Source organism: Botrytis fragariae (genome assembly GCF_013461495.1).
Source record: "Botrytis fragariae strain BVB16 chromosome Unknown tig00000161, whole genome shotgun sequence".
NCBI classification, from domain to species: domain Eukaryota; kingdom Fungi; phylum Ascomycota; class Leotiomycetes; order Helotiales; family Sclerotiniaceae; genus Botrytis; species Botrytis fragariae.
In genome coordinates, this window is record NW_023500998.1 from 1,016,660 (window position 1) to 1,035,495 (window position 18,836).

Below are 18,836 nucleotides of genomic sequence, written 5' to 3' on the forward strand. Positions count from 1 at the left end.
TTACTCCGACTTGTGTATCTTCAAGCTAGGGTCATACTCGTGTGCATTTGACTTCGTGAAATACTCAAGTAGCTTGCCTTGACTTGAGTGTTCGCCATGACATTCTTTATTGCATTCTCCTACCTTGTCTTGCTTTGCGATGTTTTGCTTTCCTTTTCCCATTGGAGATCTGGGATTCCATTAAATAGATAGCAGTGGATGAAACTTACGATATACAAACATCTATTGTATTGTGCCCGATGAAAATTGGAGTATAATAAATGGACCATTTTGGCGTTGGAGCCCATTATGTAGTTTCTACCGACGGAGATACCGGTCTTAAGGCCAAGTTGTGGGGATTGGAAAAAGTCAATATCTTCAGAATGGCGAATTGATGGATGCATGACGTCGTCGTTAATTTTCTTGAAGGTTCAATGGCAAGTAAGTTGACATATATCGGTATGCGTGGTAACACTTGATAATACATGGTAGTCAGCATATAAATTGAACCGAGCCGAAAGTTATGAGTCATCGGCGTTTATTAGTAACCCATGTACTGGCTTAAATCGGTTTCTATGCTTCATCACATCAGCTCGAAAGATCGGTAAGCAACGCGCACACCAAATTGATGCCTTGAAAGCGCGTCGGATGGTAATTTCCTCTCATCTATCTCGAATTCTCTTCCCCTTCATGATTACGTAACCTTACTGTTACTGTTCACGTGCACTTGCACTTGCTATCATCGATATCGATATCTCGCAGCCTGGTGAAAAGCAAGCAAACCACAACATATACCTCCTTGGTGTGCGTATTGGTACCTGCCTCGTTTGGGCAAAACATTCAACATTAATAAACTCTTCGGCACATACCGCTAGTCTATTTGAGCCCAGACCCTCTTTGGCGGGGGTGGCCAAGTGCCAGCCTTATTCAGTAAACAATACTTAGCTTGAGGCTATCATTTATCATTCGACAGTCCACTTATCAACAACCTCAATCCGTATTTTTACAATATCTCCTGTCGCAAACATTTTGCAGAGATTTCTATTGATTTCTGTTCATGGAAAGATTACTAAACTTCATATTTCAATCATTTGAAATCATATAATAACTTGGTGGCGGTCCTTTCCAACCTTCTGTACTGATTTGCGCCTGTATCCAAGGATCTGGACCACAGGCAGAGTTCACCCCCCTTGTGAGTAGTTTGGCAGTTGAAAGTTCCCGCATTAATTTTGGTGCAACGACTGATTATTCTTGCAGAATATGCGATTGCTAAGTTGATATCATATACTGTGTGTGATATAATATATCTTTCCTAAACTCTCCGAATCATTCTCTCCACAAATCACGATATAATACATGGTGTTTTGGTCGTCGGCCTCCCCGAAAGACGATACTAAATAACTCATATCCCAAACCTGCGGGGGTTTTCTTTAACCATATCGGCTATTAGTTTGCGTTTCAGTCGTTGGCAAAGGCTAAGGTAGAGGGAAAACGTCATTGGAGCTATTCTTAATTATTCGACTTTCGCGCTACCGATCGTTCGTCATCCTCGAGCACATCAGTAATACTCGTTGTTGGACCTGGACCTGGGCCGAAGATTGCTGTTTATTATTTTGAGTGGTTGATCTTTATGTTCGGGAAAAGTGCGTGAGAAATCGGGGACAATTGTGAACACTCTATAGGGTCTGGTAGATTATTGGCAGGAAAAGAATATCGGTGGAGACCTGGATTCAAGGAAGATCATACTTCCGAGTTTGCCATCTTACACTTTGACAAGAAGGGAAGTTTAAATCACTTTGCCCTGTCATTGTAAGCCATCAAGCACCAAAGCTAGACTCTTGAAAAGGGGGCACCAATTTATATGTGAGATTCTAGTGCAGTCAAACACTGCCGAGTGGACATAAAGCTGTTTGTCACCTGCATCTATACCTCTATCTCCCCCACTCGTTGCCAATAGGGTCCGTTCGTTCTCTTCTCCAACGAGCTAACGGGCTACTTCACCTATCAAATTAGGAGCTGATCGTCTCAGCGCAAGTCACATCGCCTCCTTGTGCTATAATTTTCATTGGCCGTTTGCATCAAGAAAGCCCGGCTTACACCGACTCTCTGGTGGTGAAATACTGGTAAAGAAAAATAAACTGTATTCGAACAGGGCCCATTCCTGTGAGCTTATGAGTAAAACATAACCTTGGCCCGGGCTTGCTTCTTCGATTTCTCCTCACAAATCAATAATAATTCATCATCATGACTCCTACGCCCCCTTCTACTACCTCTTCAAGCGCCGGAGCTCACTCTCCAGAAGAGCAATACCGGGTGGTAAGAAAGAGAAATAGGGTCCCTCTGTCATGCGGGCCTTGCCGGCACAGAAAGTGAGTCTAATACGTTCTATTCTATCAAAATCTAGGCCATCCAGCACAGATATACTAATCCTTCTTACGAAACAGGTTGAAATGCAACAGGTCGCACCCATGTGAGAATTGTACGAGGAGAGGTGACGCCTCCTCGTGCTCATATGCTGCACCAGGAACACGAAAGAAGAACCAAAGTCAAGGCTCAACCAGTCCTGATGATATGCAAAATCGTATTGACCGTTTAGAAGGTTTAGTCTTATCATTGATGACAAATGGCGCTTCATCTGCAGGTCCAACCGCCGCCGCCGCTGCCATTAACCGTTCTCAGAGCGATAGTGCGGGTTCATCCTTTCCCCCCGATTTAGACCAAGACGATGATGATATGATTAAAGAAGAGGATGACGGAGATAGTGATGTGGATGGTGTTGCTAATTCACTAGGTATTATGAAAGTTGATACCGATAAAGGAAAAACAACATATATAGGAGAATCGCATTGGCATTTAGTCTTAAAAGATGTATGTTGTGGCCTTCATTTCTTTCTTCACTGCCTGCTTCCATCACGAACTCTCTAGATCAATGTAAATCTGCAAACATGCAAATCGCTAGAGTTGTCTCTCCGGTTGAATACTCGGACAAGATGACTTTAGGTATATGGCAATGTCGAGTAGTTTTTTCAATACTCGTCTTTCGTTTATGCTCTTTGCAGGTCTGGTGTGGATCAAAATCGGTTACTAATTTATCGAAAAGATCGCAGAAGTCAAAACCTATTTCAATAATCATAAAAAGGAACTCGAAAATAACTACGAAAAAATCAAATCTCAAAAGCCGCCAGCCAGTGATGGTCCGGCCTTTCTATTTGGTGCCCATACACCGGCTACAGATGAAGAGCTTCGAATGGCAGTTCCTACAAAATCGGAGGTCGATAAACTCATCACCAGGTCTGTGAATAGCCATAACAATAGAAAGAAAGGTCAGCTAATTGTTTATCAGATATTTTAACACATACGACCCAGCTATACATATCATACACTCTCCGACTTTCCACAAGGAACTGCAAACCCATTGGCAAGATCCCACAAAAACCTCGATAGTATGGCTAGGCCTTTTATATTCAATCCTCTGTTTAGCCATGCAGTCATACCAAAAAATTGGGGATGAACCACCGGAATGGAAAGGTAGAGAGCCCACATTTGCTTTTCTTTTGATCGGCTCTTCTTGTTCTGTTTACATCGACCTCTTTTCACAGTGCTAAATTATTATTTAGGTCGTACTCTCGACATAGCTGGTGATTTCAGACAACGAACGGTCCAGTGTCTTGTTAATTCCGATTATACAAAGTCATCGCTCTACACGATTGAAACGCTAATATTATACGTACACGGCGAGTATGCGAGCCGTTGGGATGCCGAAGTGGGACTTTGGGTCATAATTGGCATGATCACTCGACTATCAATGCGTATGGGCTATCATCGGGATCCAAGCAACTTTCCTGGTATCACTATCTTCCATGGGGAGATGCGTCGTCGACTATGGGGATTTGTGCGCGCCATGGATACAATGTTCTCCTTTCAATTGGCACTCCCAAGTATGATTCGTGATAGCGACTGTGATACAAAACTTCCTCGCAACATATTTGAGGATGAGTTTGGTCCAGATTCGAAAACATTACCACCCGCGAGACCCAATACCGAACCTACCCCTATATCTTACATGCTCGCCAAGATCAGCATAGCCAATGAATTCAATTGCATTCTGGAGGAAATACAAAGTGTCAATCCTAAGAGCATTGCTTATGATGATATCCTCGCCCGCGATAATAAATTATGGGAATTAAAACGCAATCTTGCTCCCCATCTTCGACTCAGGCCCTTGGAAGAATGTATGCATGATCCTGCGACGCTCCTGATGCATAGGTTCAATGTAGATATTCTATGGCAGAAGACTATGTGTGTTCTTCATCGCAAATATCTTGCACGAGCGAGACAAAATTCTCGCTACGATCATTCTCGTCGAGCCTGTGTCAATGCTGCGATGGAAATTCTTCGACATCAACACAAACTTCATCTTGAATCTAAGCCCGGAGGACGATTGCGATCGATGAGATGGGCGATCTCATCTCTTACCAAACACGATTATTTACTGGCCGGTATGATAGTATGCTTAGATCTACATTACGAAACCATTTGTCCGTCGGATAAACATTTCTGGACAACAGAACAGCTTGCCAATATGCTCAAGGCAGTTGAAACCTCCCAAAGTATTTGGAGTGAAACCGTGGAAGAATCGATGGAGTCATTTAAAGCATCCAAAACTCTAAATATCATTCTCGAAAAATTGAAGGCTTCTAGGGAGCCTGCCGCCAATGCTTCTGCCACACCTATGAGTACAGCCGACGCTTTTTCGCACTTCGATGATGAGAACCTCAAGCCTGAACAATCGGCAGCTATGACTCTCGGTATGCTTTCTGGTGGTTTGTCTCCAAATTCGGCAGCGATGTTCAATAGTATGGGCCAATCTTCAGGATACACAAACATGGATCTGAATATGGGTGAACCAGGTGGAACTGGTCTCACTCCTTACCCACTTGACAACAATTTGAACCCCTTTGCCACTATGAACGCTAGTGCGTCTCCCTTCTCCATGTTCGGCAATACCGGTAACGCTTCTGGAATGATGGATCTACCAGCAAATCTCGACTGGGTAAGTTCATATTCTCAGACTCTTCTGTCCAAAACTTATATTGAGTTAAAATGCTAATTGGGAAATAGGAACAATGGGATCATTACATAGGAAATTCAAATACAATCGATCCCGCATTTCAGTTCTATCCAACAAATTTAGAACCTTCGCCACCTGGTGGAGATCAAGAACAAGGACAACAAAATGACCCGTCGAACCCATTTGGTGGTCCTTTCATGGGCGCAAACACTCCTGGTAGATGAAAACAAATGGTTGAACAAGATGATGTTATATGATAGCACATGACAGTGTGCATGTTAGGGGATAAATGGAGCAGTAAATGTTATTGAATGATACCACGCGGATTCGACATTTGGCCTTTTGGGAATTCGGGAGTTGTGATGTAATAGGAAAAAACCCCTCTCGACGTTTAAAATTAAAAGTCCGCTGATTTATATCTTCAATGCGATCTTATTATATGGTGATTGATTTGATCATGATATGATATGTAATTGACGCACACCTGGCTGCGTGCTTAGATTGACCTTCAAATGCCTTCTTGGGGTGTGCGGAAAAATGTCTACATCTTTATGGGTGATGGGTTGTGCGATTTTGCTTGTCTTATTCTAGAATTTGGAAGGTGGTTGTGATGGAAATGATCTCTTTATGGACCTCGGGAGTTGGAGGTTGGAGGCTGGAGGTTGGAGATGGACATTGTTTTCATGATGTATTGGATGTATGTGGTAATGGATGTATGTGGTGATGAGTGCGAGTGGATCTGAGTGATTTGTTTGAGAAGATATGTGTGTGCTGGTCTTGAGATTGCTTGAGTATTGGGATTTGGAAAAGTAGATACTATAACTTGGTAGAAGAAAGATTTTTTATAAGGCGGAGATTTTGAGTACCTGTCATCTAGCAGATATTCACTCACCCGTATATTCATTTCCCCACCAATTCATCTTCCATCTGTTTCTCAAGTCCTCACTTCCCCACTTCACATTGATTCACTCCCCTTAAACTTCACTCGCTTCTACTCACGCTTCACACTTCAACCATCTCATCCTATCTATCTCATCCCATCTCACCATTTCCACTCCCCCAAAAAGAAGACTCCCCAAAAACCAAAACCAAAAACAAACTTCCCTCTCCCTCAAAACCCCCAAAAACATCAAAAGAAAGATTCGAACCGAGGCTAAGCCGGCCCGACCCCCAGAAACCACGACCGTTTGCTGTGATGCTGGAGCGTCGAGGCCCATAGGAGTAGGCCGAAGCAGCTACACTATGACTCCCCTAATCTTAGCGATGTTTGCTGGGTTTTGAGGGTATGTATACCACAGGTCGGTTTAGGGTGTGGCTTAGGGGTATTTATCATCTCTTGTAAGTAATTTACTAACCAGTCAATCCTCTTCGGATCAAAGCTGTGATTTCAAGGAAATTTTATTCCAGTTTAAGCAACCCTACCAGAAAATATGGTAGGATGAAAGTACGTCGAAAAATACACTTTCGGCGCGTAGCATGGGATCGAGCGAGCAAGATGTGTTGTTTTTTCTGCGTACTCTCGCCTTCTAAATTCTCCGAGCTATGCTTTTGGCCTTGTTCGCAATATTGCCATCGAAACACTTGTCGAGTTGTTCGAGAGCACGGATTTGCGACACAAGAAGATCATGCGGGTTGAATCATTCGCATGGAAGTAGTGGTATTTAATCCGTGAAATTCTTCGACGGAGAAACACGTACATCCTAGCATAATATAGTCAAAGTTGACTACTTCATCTTCTCGCATTCAGTTTCTCATAATCTTGTGAGAGTATCCAGAAAAGCAATCAGTAAATGAGTGTTCGCTTGCTTGCAACGGGTCTTCTGTCACCGAGAGCATGATAGCCCCATTGCTACCCATCCTGCCCTCATTATTCTAATGAATTTCCTCGTAGAATCATCATCATCCTATCTCTCCCATCTCTATCAAGCTTCAAAAGCTTCAAGAGGTAACACTTCGCACCTCAGTGCTTCAAGTTCACTCCGTTGAAAACCATATCGAGCAAGGTAGAACCTTTAAGTGATACTGATACACATAAGTACCATGTACTTCCTCATCTGTGGGTACCATTCTTATTCAGTATTTCTCAGGTTCGAATTTGGACGTGTATGTAGATGAAGCAACGTGAATAAAAGCCATCAAGATTCAAGACATCCCTATCACCGGATCACATCCTGCCCCCTTTGAACTACGCCATTAGATTGTATTGAGATATATTTATCATTATCAGCTTATCTACTAACTAGCCAACTAACCTACGTCAAGTCAACGCCGCGACCGACCGTAAAAAACGCGTAAACTCCCTTTCATTTCGTTCCTCTACCATTCATTTGTACATTTGACAACGCTCGGGTATTTCAATATTTTCTTTCCATCCGGGCTGTCCCATTTTCCATTGCCTCAGTCTCCACATTCAAGTCTAGTGCTCCAGCTCATCCATAGGAATTTCCTCAATATCCTTTCCTACAATTCCTTCTGAGACCTTCCAAATTTGAATTAGATTGTCTTCTGCTGCGCTACATACTACCCATGGTTCATTTTGGTTCCAGCTAAAGTCAGCAAGATGATTTGTGTGACCTCCGTGCATAAATAATCTAAAGCGGATTAGAATTTTAACTGCTCCAACATACGGGAATGGAGTACTTACAACTCAGGTGGTCCATCATCCTGATCATCTGGTAATTGCTCCATGCCAACTCTGCTAAGATCCCAGAAAATGACTCTGCGATCATAACTGCCACTTCCCAATACAGCCTCTTCAGTTGGGTGCCAAGCAAGCGAAGTAACAGCATCCATGTGGCCTTCCAGTGTGTGAAGCCTCTCTTTGAGATTTCTCAAATCCCAAAGACCAATGGTCTTGTCTGCTGATGCGGTAGCTAGGACAAATTCTGATGCAGGGTTGAAAGCGAGTGCGTTGATGGCATCAGTATGACCTTTGCCTGTGCTAACTGATTTATCTGTATCTGGTTGTCTGATATCGAGGATTTGTAAAGTCAAATCATCTGAGACTGTTCCAATCAAAGATTTGTGGGAGGGGTGATATTGGACATCGTTAACGATAGAAGTGTGGTGGGTGTAAACTTTACTCGACTTCAACTTGTTGTCGTTCGCCTGCAAAGTATTGAGATCCCTATCACCAAGTCAGTAGAGCCTTAAGGTTCGAAACCTGTTTGACCTACCATAATCGGACTGTTTTGTCTTCGCTACCAGTCGCAAGCTCACCAGCAACGTGTGGATTCCAGCCTAAACCAAATCCCTCCTTCTTGTGTCCTATAAGCTCAATTTGTGGGCTGACAACACCTTTAGGAAGGCTACTGTGCTTGGTACGATCGAAGATCAAAACTCTGCCATCAACACACATAGTAGCTATAATATTTGGGTTTTGTGGCTGGTATCTGGCTTTGTTAACCTCTCCCGGATGATCGATCTTCTGCTCGATGGTCATTTTAATCGCTGCCTGTTCCCCAGATGATGATTTCCCATAACCTCCAATCTCCTCTCGATCCTCATCGTAATCAACATGGTTTGGGGTGACATTTTTTGGCAACTCGACATTGGCAATTTGTAGATAGTTCTGTGCGCCGTTCGAGGTATGAGTACCGATAAGAAGTCTGTGGACGGAATAGTTCTTCCCTGCTGGTCTTGGATTTATTAGTAACGTTCACAACCGAAACAACTCAATTGGACATACTCTTTAACATCAGGAAACCATTGAGTTGTCAAGGTAGGCCATTCGAGCGCAGTGCTAGTAGACTATTAGTTAAGATCCGGCTTGAAGAGTCGTATGATAGATCTACCTTAAAATCATATCGTAGAGGAAAGGACTGTTCTTCTTCCATGTTTTGTACTCTGATCGCAAGTTTAGCTATGATCCCTCATTTCTTGGGGCAAGATCAAATTAGTACCCTCATTGATAATCTTTTGTTCCATATCTTCATTATCATCTACCGATTGATTCACTTTCACAACCATTAGCAAGTCTTTACAAGATTGAGCTTACAGAATGGAATGCGCTGCATCGCAAAAGCAAAACTTACTGTTCACGTCAGGATCTTCTGACTGAGGGGCCATGTTGGCGATTATTTCCTGCTCGAGAACCTTTGAGGTTTGTTGTAAAATTCCACTTTATGTTGTCAAAAGCGCTCAGAAATATCTAAAAGTTAGAAAAGGTAGCTCTGGGAATACCTCCTAGTATCGTATATTGCACTAAATTTACTGGGAAGACGCGCTCCAAAAGCGCGCAATTGGTGGGTCGTTTATAGCTTCGGAACGGCCCAGTCGGCCGCTAGCGTCAATCGTGACGTTAGTGTGAGTGGTGGGAGAGCTTCTTGTTGATGTCCTCGAACGAAGTTGAATTAATTCTTTCCTTGATTCCTTGAAGAGATTATTTCTCATTATTTACCACTCCCACCAAGCCATCCGTGGCGTTCGATAGAAGAAGCAGAATCAAATCTCCACCCTACAATAGCCCTGTTTGTAGCTATTTGCGCCCCTCGTTTTCATCTTCTGGTTGAAGCAAAGTGCGCCACTTCAACAATTATAAACTTCAAATCGCAAACTATCTACAACATACAATCATCCAGCACATTCTGCGCATTGTTTTTACATCATGGGTGTCCCGAAGTTCTTCAGATGGATGAGTGAGAGGTATCCCTCGATCTCACAGTTGATTGCGGAGAATAGAATACCAGAGTTCGACTGTCTGTATCTGGATATGAATGGTATTATTCATAACTGTACCCACAAAGACTCAGATGATGCGACCTTTCGTATGACGGAGGAGCAAATGTTCATTGCAATTTTTAATTACATTGAACATCTTTACGGAAAGATCAAGCCAAAGCAGCTGTTCTTCATGGCCGTTGACGGAGTGGCTCCTCGCGCAAAGATGAATCAACAACGAGCTCGAAGATTTAGAACGGCATTAGATGTCGAGAATGCCAGAGAAAAGGCAGTTCGAGAAGGAAAGGAAATGCCAAAAGAAGAGGCGTTTGACAGCAATTCAATCACGCCAGGTAAGCCGTTTGAGCACTTTAATGTTACAAAGCTAATGATTTAGGCACGGAGTTTATGCAAAAGCTGACCCAACAACTGAAATATTTTATCGCAAAGAAGATCTCAGAGGATGTGGATTGGCAAGGAACCGAGATTGTGCTCTCAGGGCATGAGGTCCCAGGAGAGGGAGAGCACAAAGTTATGGAGTACATTCGCCACAAGAAAGCACAACCTGATTACGATCCTAATAGACGCCATTGTCTTTATGGTTTGGATGCGGACTTGATTATGTTGGGATTGCTAAGTCATGACCCCCATTTCTGCCTCCTTCGTGAAGAAGTTACTTTTGGTAGGCAGAGTAAAGCCAAGTCAAAGGAGTTGGAGCATCAAAATTTCTATTTGATGCATCTGTGCATTGTTAGAGAGTACTTAGAGTTGGAGTTTCAGGAGTTAAAGGAGGAGGGTGTTCTAGGTTTTCCATTCGATCTTGAGCGCGTTATTGATGATTTCATCCTCATGGCGTTCTTTGTCGGCAACGATTTCCTACCGAATCTTCCAAATTTACACATTAACGAGGGAGCATTGGCGTTGATGTTCAAGATATACAAGACTGTTCTGCCTAAGGGGGTGGATATATCAATGAGGGGGGAGCTATTAACATGAGTCGATTGGCAATCTTGCTTGAGGAGCTATCTCATGTTGAGTACAGATTTTTTGAATCTGAGAGTTCGGATTCATCATGGTTCAAGGCTAAACAAATGTCAAAGGAGGACGTCATGGTAAAAGGCAAAAACAAGGGCAAGCTTGTTATGACCACGGCACAGCAACAGATATGGAAAGAAGTCAAATCTTATGTTCAAAAGAGAGGTTCAGAAGCACTGGATTTATCCGACAAGCTTCCCGCAGCAGATAGAAAATTTGCACAGGACTTAGCAGAGAGTCTACACCTGGAATGGAAGACGGTACAGAATGATGCTGGCGAACGTCACATGCAACTCTCGTTCCCTGCTAAGCTCGGTGCCGATGAAGAAGAAGATGATGATGAAGAGGAAGAATCTCAACTTGCCATTATGCGAATTGTCAAACAATATGACAAAGCAGAAGTTCTTGACGTTTCTAAAGAACAGGCACAAGCCGAGATGGATCGCAAATATGAAGAGAAGTTCCAAGAGTGGAAGGACAAATATTATGAGGGCAAATTTGATTGGGACCGAAAGAACGAAACTGAGTTGACGAAACTATGCGAGAATTACGTCCAGGGTTTACAATGGGTTCTTTACTACTACTATCGTGGTGTCGTATCGTGGCCGTGGTATTATCAATATCACTACTCGCCGATGATTTCTGGTAAGCATTCTTTCTCGAAGATTTTATTGCTAAGCTAACAATCTCATCAGATGTCATAAAAGGACTCAAAGCTGATATCAATTTCAAGCTTGGTCAGCCATTCCATCCATTTGAGCAACTCATGGGTGTGCTACCGGATCGTAGTAAGAAGATTGTACCAACAGTATATCACGATCTCATGACAAATCCCGCTTCTCCTATCATCGACTTCTACCCTCGAGATTTTGAGCTAGATATGAACGGAAAGAAGATGGAGTGGGAAGCTGTGGTCAAGATTCCATTCATCGATGAAAAGCGATTATTGGATGCTATGGCTACGAAGAACAATTTATTGAGTGATGCCGAGAAGTTCAGGAATGAGTTTGGGGTTTCCTTAAAGTTCACTTATGACCCAGATGTCGATTTTACTTATCCATCTTCATTGATGGGCATCTTTCCAGATATCCCTCACTGCCACTGCGTTGAAAATATTTTCGACTTGCCGACAATTGAGGGTTTGGATTTTTACCATGGTCTCATGGATGGAGCCAAGCTTGGATCAGCATCTCTAGCTGGATTCCCAAGTTTGGGCTACCTTCCATACAATGCAGCATTGGGCTTCCATGGAGTCAACGTTTTCCAGTCAGACAGCCGTAATGAAAGTATGGTCGTCACAATTGAAGATAGTGAGATTCGTACCAATGTCAAGACAGCGCAACAGAAGCTTGGTAAAAGAGTATTTGTTGGCTATCCTTTCTTACAGGAAGGTAAAGTTGTCAAAGTTTCTGACGAATTATTCGATTATCTACCCTCTGAGGATGCCAGTGGTCAACCTATTACTAGGCCCCATGGACCTCGCGAGATCGATGACTTCCGCAAGAAAGCAGAGAGAATAGAAAGCACCTATAGCAAGCGTTTTGGTATAATCATTGGGCCAGTAGAGTCTCTAACTCATGTGGAGATGTTGAAAGGCTTGAAAAAGATGGATGACGGTGCGACCATCAAAGAATATGCTGTTATACCTGGCCAGGACACAGACTACGCTTCGCAAGTTGTAGTGGATGAAGTTGTCAGCGAAGATCAGCGGTTCTTAGAGAAAGCGGCTTTGCCTGTGGAAGAGGAATTTCCTGTTGATGACAGAATATTTTTCCTTGGAGACTTCAACTATGGCCGACCAGGACTGGTTGAAGGTCATACAGATCACAAACTTCAAATATCATTGTCAACGATCAAGGGAAAAGAAGTGGAATTTGGCAGAAACATTGTTCACGATTCTAAGAATGCTACTCAGTATACACCATCCTTTGCAGTGGCTAAAATGCTAGGGTTGCACCCTTTGGTACTCAGCAAGATTACTTCATCCTTCCAAGTCTCTGCCGTGGGTCAACTCCGCGTCAACTTGGGACTGAACCTTAAATTTGAGGGCAAGAAACTCAAAGTTTTGGGTTATTCTCGAAGAGCTGATAACGGATGGGAGTTTAGCAATAAAGCCATCGAACTCATCAGCACGTACATGACCAAATTTCCTCATTTCTTTGCCGGTATTCAAAGAAAGCCTCAAGGAAACGATTATGAGGAGTCCGATTTCCCTGGTGCTAGTATCAAGGAGATTGTGGCATGGCTTAAAACCATCGAATCCAAGAACTTTGAAAAGGTGCCTCTAGATGCTGAGCAGCTTGACTCTGATACCGTGATGGCCATCGAACAAGCCGCCCAGCATGCTTTGGTAAACGGCCCTCAACCTCAACGAACAACCTTGAAGGCTGTTCCACGAGGTGCCCTCTTAAAACCATCTGATGCTGAACATCGTTGCGGCAACCAGAAATTTGCTTTGGGTGATCGTGTTGTTTATGTTGCAGATTCAGGTCGCGTTCCAATCGCCACACGTGGTACTGTTGTAGGAATCTCTCGCACTCCACGTACCACTCTGCTCGATGTTTTATTCGACGTTACTTTCATGAGTGGTACAACTCTTGGAGAACGATGCTCTCCATTCCGTGGCTCCACTGTACCAATTGCCAGTGTACTAAATCTTACCAACAAGCAATTGATTGCAGGTTCTAGAGCTGCTGCCGAGAAACGACCCGCTCCAACTAGCACGCCTTTGACAGCCAATGGAGGCTATGGTTATGGACGAGGTCAACAATATAGAGAATCTGGACCACCCCCTCCACTTCGAGGCTCTTTCCGTGGTGCTGTCTCAGGCCAACGTGGAAATTTCACACCCCGTGGTGGACGTGGTCGTGGTGGATTCACTAATGGAAACACCAATGGAAATTCTGGTGATAATGCTACGCCGGCTGTTCATAGCAGCATGGTTATTCGAGACACGACACCCGTGAATACGACCGGAAATGCCAATGGCACCCGAGGTCGCGGAAATGCGTTTGCAGCCGCTAGAGGTGGTAGCCCTGCAGCCGGCAACGTAGCATACAACAATGTTCCTCCTCCATCTACGTTGGATTCACGAGGTAGAGGTAGAGGCCGAGGTGGTAGAGGCCGCGGTGCTTCGAGAGGTCGAGGTGGTAATCCACATCCTCCACAAGCTTAGATCTGCAGTTTTTTGGTTCTTGACTTTTTCTTCATTGGTACTTCTGGAAAAGCATGGCGATATTGGGATGGCATAGGATTTTCATGATGTTCCATGGCATAATTTATCGGGAGAAATGGAAACAAGTGGTTTGTTTTTCGGTTGGTAATTTTACGAGACTAGATCAACGATTTCACGAGTGGGATGGTAATGATTTGCTTGTATTATCACTATGCATGCTTTGATCGGATATATCAGACATAGAAGATGGTCAATGGACTTCAAATGCAACGAGCGCTCAGTAACGACCAACTGTTCTTTGGTATGTTTTGGGGAAGATACGAATTGGTGGTATGGAAGGGAATGATCTTAAATCGAGAGAAAACAATTAGATATACAGAGAATCAAATCTTTAAAATCTACCCTACGTTGCGAACCAGAAGGCGTGAATGCTTAAGAATTTCTCTCCTTATTTTTCCACATAGTGAGATATAGTCGTCAATCGTGAAACAGTGCTAACATGTTAAAATTCAGATTTGAACGAAGACCGTCTTAGCCACTAGTGAAAATTGATCACCGATTATTTAAAGCCACTGTACAATCATGACATCGGCTGACTAATCTATAACAATCGCTAATATACAACACGTCCTCGATCACATCAAGGAGACCGAGGTATCTATCTACAATTCTGTTACTCCTCTCTGAATTCGTTCATTGCCTCATGGCATCACTTGCTTCGTTGAATAAGATAACGATGAATCACAAGGTGGTTACGAAGAGCTTTCTTATTCAAGAAAACTAAGGGTTTTGACTCTTAGCTATTTCCATTTCCGTTATGATTCCCGTTCCCGTTCCCGTTTTCTGCCATTGGCTGCGTTGCTCCGGTCGGAGGAGTGGCCTGGGTATCAGTAGTTGATGTAGTCCCCGGCGAAGGCGAAGTTGAGTTCCTTGGAACATTCTTATCTTGTACGACTTTAATGATATAATCACCTGCATCATTTGCGCCATCAAGACTTCCTATACGCGTCTTGAAGTATTGTGCATCTCGAAGCATTCTGTTTTATCATTAGTCGCTTTAATACCAGGAAAGAAATGGAATTGACATACCGTGCCTTAGCGTCCTCACTTCCCAGAACCACATCCCCGAAGGCCTTCCCCAATTGCTCTCTGAAACTTTTGAACACCAGTTCCATAATCATATTCACAGTCATATCAGGGAGATGCTTATTCAAGACTTTATGTAATGTAAGCGTCTCTTTCGTCATCGTTTCCATATATGTATTGATAGAAGCATCTCGAGTCCTGTCGTCCCAATCAATCATCTTCATACTTTTGATATGGGCAGTTGCTCTTCCAGACATGATATTGAGGAATTTATCGTAGATTAACTGTTGATGTTCAAGATACGCGCGGCGGATCTTGTCAAACTCGCCCATGAGAACAGAAACTGAAGAGCCCGTTCCGGCATTACGTCGAACGTATTCACGAATGTACGGAATGAGGACAGATATAAAAGAAGTGGCCTGAGCGGCGAGAGCGAGATGCTTGGTAGTTATGTTCTTAAGACCTGCGGTGGTGGTGGCCCCGGCACCAAGAATCAGTTGCTGTACGCGGGAATTGAATAGAGTTAGATAGGAAAGTATCGATGTAGCGATTTCGGAGGTCATTGATGGAATGCCAGTATTAAGGTGAAGAAGGGTGGCGAGACCGTGGAGACAAAGAATTGCAGATATGGGGAGGATATATGATTGATCATCAACGACTGCTGAACGAGTTTGGGCTTTACTAGGTGTAGAGGTAGAATTTGGTGTCGATGTTCCATTTTTTTGGTTGCCATTTGATGGTGGGGTGAGGAAATTTTGAGTCCCGAGGGGTGATTCAGTACAAGGCTGCCATACCTTGCTACCAGAGCTCCAGGCTTCGACATCTTGCGTGCTTGCGGAAAGTATTCTAGACAAAAGTTCCTTATCTTCATCAGTGAAATCTTTGGCATTCCAAGGATCTGCTTCCATGCCTGTGGCAAGACTTTGTCGTTCTGATTCGCCTAGTTGTTGGACGTAATCTTTGATGTGGCTGTTCACCACATTTTTTAGGGAGGTTCCACTTCTACCTGATACAGCTTCGCATTCATTTGCGAAAAGTAAGTTAAGTGTGAAATATCTTAGAAACCTTTCAACCGAGAGATGAGTGCTTTGCTCTGTCCTTACTCTCAGAACCTTCACTATTTTATCTTGAGCAATATCGACGGCTTGTCCGAGAAGATTAGACATATCTAGCGTCTGGTGCATTTCTTCTTGCAACTCTCTACCAGAATTACCCCTTAGACTGGGGCTCATCCTAGCATTTATTGACCCTATAACTGGGCTTCTTGGTGGAGACTTCACTCCCCCAGGAGTGTCAGGATCCCCAAGAGTACTAGTGACATCTAAAAGTACCTTCACTTGAGTTCCTAGCCTTCTTAAAGTCTCGCCAACTTGGATATAGGTTTTCTTTAGAAGCTCTTCAGCATCATCTGGGTCCAATGAACGTAAGTTGCGAGCTAATATCATAGACTTCTCCTGTTGGTTCTTTTGCCTAGCACCTCCAACCGTGGACGCCGACATCATAGAATCGGTATCGTCATCATTAGAACTAGGGAGAAAGCGTCGAATAATATTTCGCACCTCTCGCAACACGGCCTCTCTAAACGCAGAAGTTGCAACCGAAGTACATTTTGCCCTATACAAGCCGCCTAGGTTCGATGATAATTCTGTCCGAAATTGGTCAGGAACTGTAAGATATGTGGGCTGTTGCGATGATGTTTCGCGACTGTGGTTGCCTCTTGATCTCAAAGATGCATTGCTCCAACGCTGTAGTGTATCCTCGGCAGACACCGTATCAACATGTCGTCTAAGATCACCAAGTAGCGCTTGAAGAAATCTAGACTCGAAGCTTTTTCCAATTCGGTAGCGCAAAACATCCAAATCGTTATTTACCCCTTGCAAAGCAATGGCACCTCTCAAGTCTCGTAGTTGGATCTTATGCTGGCCTGGTTTGCTCAGCATCTCCTCACCTGCGATAAGCTTTTCCAGCGCGTCGATGGCGTCTAATGCCTGCTCCACATCACCATTCTCCACCATTGATTCACAACTCGCAACAGCATTTACTATTTGTTTCAGTTGCTGAACTGCATCGTTCAATTGCTTCAGATTCTCTCTCCTTCTTTGCAGATTTACAATCTTTAATCCACCCACAGCCATTTCTTCATCTAACTCTTCCAATTCCTTTCTCAGTGTTTTGATCCTCTCTACGGAAACTGCTGCTTCAGAATGAAGTTCTCTCAAAGATCCTAATGCTGCGAAAAAAGAAGTTGAGGCTGTAGATATTGAAGATATTAGATGCACCTCAATAGTGTCCATATACCATGATAACTTCTCTTGTAGAATAGCATTCGTAGCTAGTGCCTTTCTGGGATTCATCATGGAGCCATTGCTTGCTCGGCGTTCATCCGGAGAGCTGGTAGTCGGCCGGATAACCTCTGAGCGTTCGCTGACAACGTCAAAAGTTCTAGGGTTTTCCAAATGGAAGTCATCTTCGAAATACACGCTGGGAACTGTGGAAATGGGAGTTGGCGCATGTAGAGCTCTTCTTCCACTACTCGACTTTTTCCGAGCCGATCCCGAGGGAGTTTCCAGCGATGCAAGAGAAGCCAGAGAAGACTTTCTAGAAAGTTTTGGTGTCCGCACGTCAAAGTCTAGGATATCCGCAAAATCGTCCGCTTTGTTGCCTTTCCGTAGCAATTGAGTTCCCCCCTCTTCCTCATTCTCTTTCGCTCTTTGTAATGCATCATAAGTTGCCCCTACCTGGGTTAAATACGACTTAAATTCCGAAGGGTCGACATGGGGTATATTTGTGAGAGTTACTGGGGGTATATCTCGAGCCGTCGGAGGTTTATGTGCACTCGATGCGGGGGCAGAAGTGTGGGGAATGAGACCAGTTCGAACGATCGGTGGTTGGAGTAAAGTAGATATAGCTTGCATTTGTTAGTTTCTTCGTTTCCCCATCCGTTCTCAAAACATACCATTCTGTCCAGATTCATTGAACCCGTGCCATTGTGAGACCGAATCCAATGTCCCCCCTATCGAATGTATCGAGCTGGCTGTTGACCCGCGCCTTGGATAAAGTCTGCTATTGGAGGAACCTGGTCTGCCAGTCATCAGCATTTTGATCTCACTTGGTTCTAGGTTGCGCAACAAACCTTGGGAAAGGATATTCATTCCGACCTCCAGGAGAAGTAGGGGAAAGATTCTCCACAGAAAACCGCGATGCCGGGGAATGATCCATTTCTAATTATGTATTGATCACCATACAACGAGCCTCAACCTCCCCCACAGCCGCGCAATCCCAATCTATAACTGGCAGCAACAGAGAAGCGAATTAAAAAGTGGCCAAGAGAAAGCCTTCCTTCAAACTATTTAATACAGGCCACGGAGGCGCATTCGTAAGCTATCTAGTAGTCAACACGAATTTGTTGACAAACCAATCGTTATGGGGGTATCATTGCTGGTAAAGGGAAAGCTGAGGGAAAGACTGTATCAGAATTGTCATATCGTAGAAGCGTACAAGTTGCATATTCATTACTTCATTGATTGTTCCATTTGTACGAAGGTTCATTGATGTTTCCGTTCTTTCAGCCTTCCGTTGATACAACGATATTCATTGTTATCACTTGATTGGTCTGTCGGGATGATGAGGCTGGGTCTCGAGGCTAGAGCTGGTGAGGTCTAAGCTGTGGCTAGTGAGCAATTCCATGTAAAACACTTTACACGAATCGGTCGCGTTCGAAAAAGGAGAAACGCGTCTTATCAAAAACCTCAGGATCTGCCCACTTAGCAACAGCAGGACAACAGATCAAATATCAACACTGCCAGTAGCCCCGCAATTTCATATTCAACA

General features: G+C 43.7%; 5 protein-coding genes across 5 annotated transcripts; 2 read left to right on the forward strand and 3 right to left on the reverse strand.

Moving 5' to 3' along the window:
- Positions 1-383, reverse strand: Bfra_009489 (uncharacterized protein; the record flags this gene model as incomplete). Its single annotated transcript, XM_037339832.1, has 2 exons — positions 1-169; positions 217-383. The coding sequence occupies 2 exons, from the start codon at positions 381-383 to the stop codon at positions 1-3; spliced, it is 336 nt and encodes a 111-aa protein (XP_037189882.1).
- Positions 384-2,223: 1,840 nt separating this feature from the next.
- On the forward strand, positions 2,224-5,274 carry Bfra_009490 (putative transcription factor cys6 protein; the record flags this gene model as incomplete). Its single annotated transcript, XM_037339833.1, has 6 exons — positions 2,224-2,348; positions 2,424-2,847; positions 3,080-3,270; positions 3,323-3,507; positions 3,597-5,032; positions 5,101-5,274. 6 exons carry the CDS (start codon positions 2,224-2,226, stop codon positions 5,272-5,274), a joined length of 2,535 nt encoding a protein of 844 aa, XP_037189883.1.
- A 2,192-nt stretch (positions 5,275-7,466) lies between these two features.
- On the reverse strand, positions 7,467-9,118 carry Bfra_009491 (putative chromatin assembly factor 1 subunit protein; the record flags this gene model as incomplete). The annotated part of the gene is made up of 7 exons (XM_037339834.1): positions 7,467-7,641; positions 7,695-8,177; positions 8,227-8,688; positions 8,739-8,792; positions 8,845-8,896; positions 8,953-9,006; positions 9,085-9,118. The coding sequence occupies 7 exons, from the start codon at positions 9,116-9,118 to the stop codon at positions 7,467-7,469; spliced, it is 1,314 nt and encodes a 437-aa protein (XP_037189884.1).
- Positions 9,119-9,656: 538 nt separating this feature from the next.
- Bfra_009492 (putative exonuclease kem1 protein) lies at positions 9,657-13,919 on the forward strand (the record flags this gene model as incomplete). Its single annotated transcript, XM_037339835.1, is given in 4 exon segments — positions 9,657-10,062; positions 10,107-10,669; positions 10,687-11,389; positions 11,440-13,919. The coding sequence occupies 4 exon segments, from the start codon at positions 9,657-9,659 to the stop codon at positions 13,917-13,919; spliced, it is 4,152 nt and encodes a 1,383-aa protein (XP_037189885.1).
- A 796-nt stretch (positions 13,920-14,715) lies between these two features.
- On the reverse strand, positions 14,716-18,224 carry Bfra_009493 (putative garp complex component protein; the record flags this gene model as incomplete). The annotated part of the gene is made up of 4 exons (XM_037339836.1): positions 14,716-14,956; positions 15,009-17,913; positions 17,962-18,086; positions 18,139-18,224. 4 exons carry the CDS (start codon positions 18,222-18,224, stop codon positions 14,716-14,718), a joined length of 3,357 nt encoding a protein of 1,118 aa, XP_037189886.1.
- Positions 18,225-18,836: the final 612 nt, after the last annotated feature.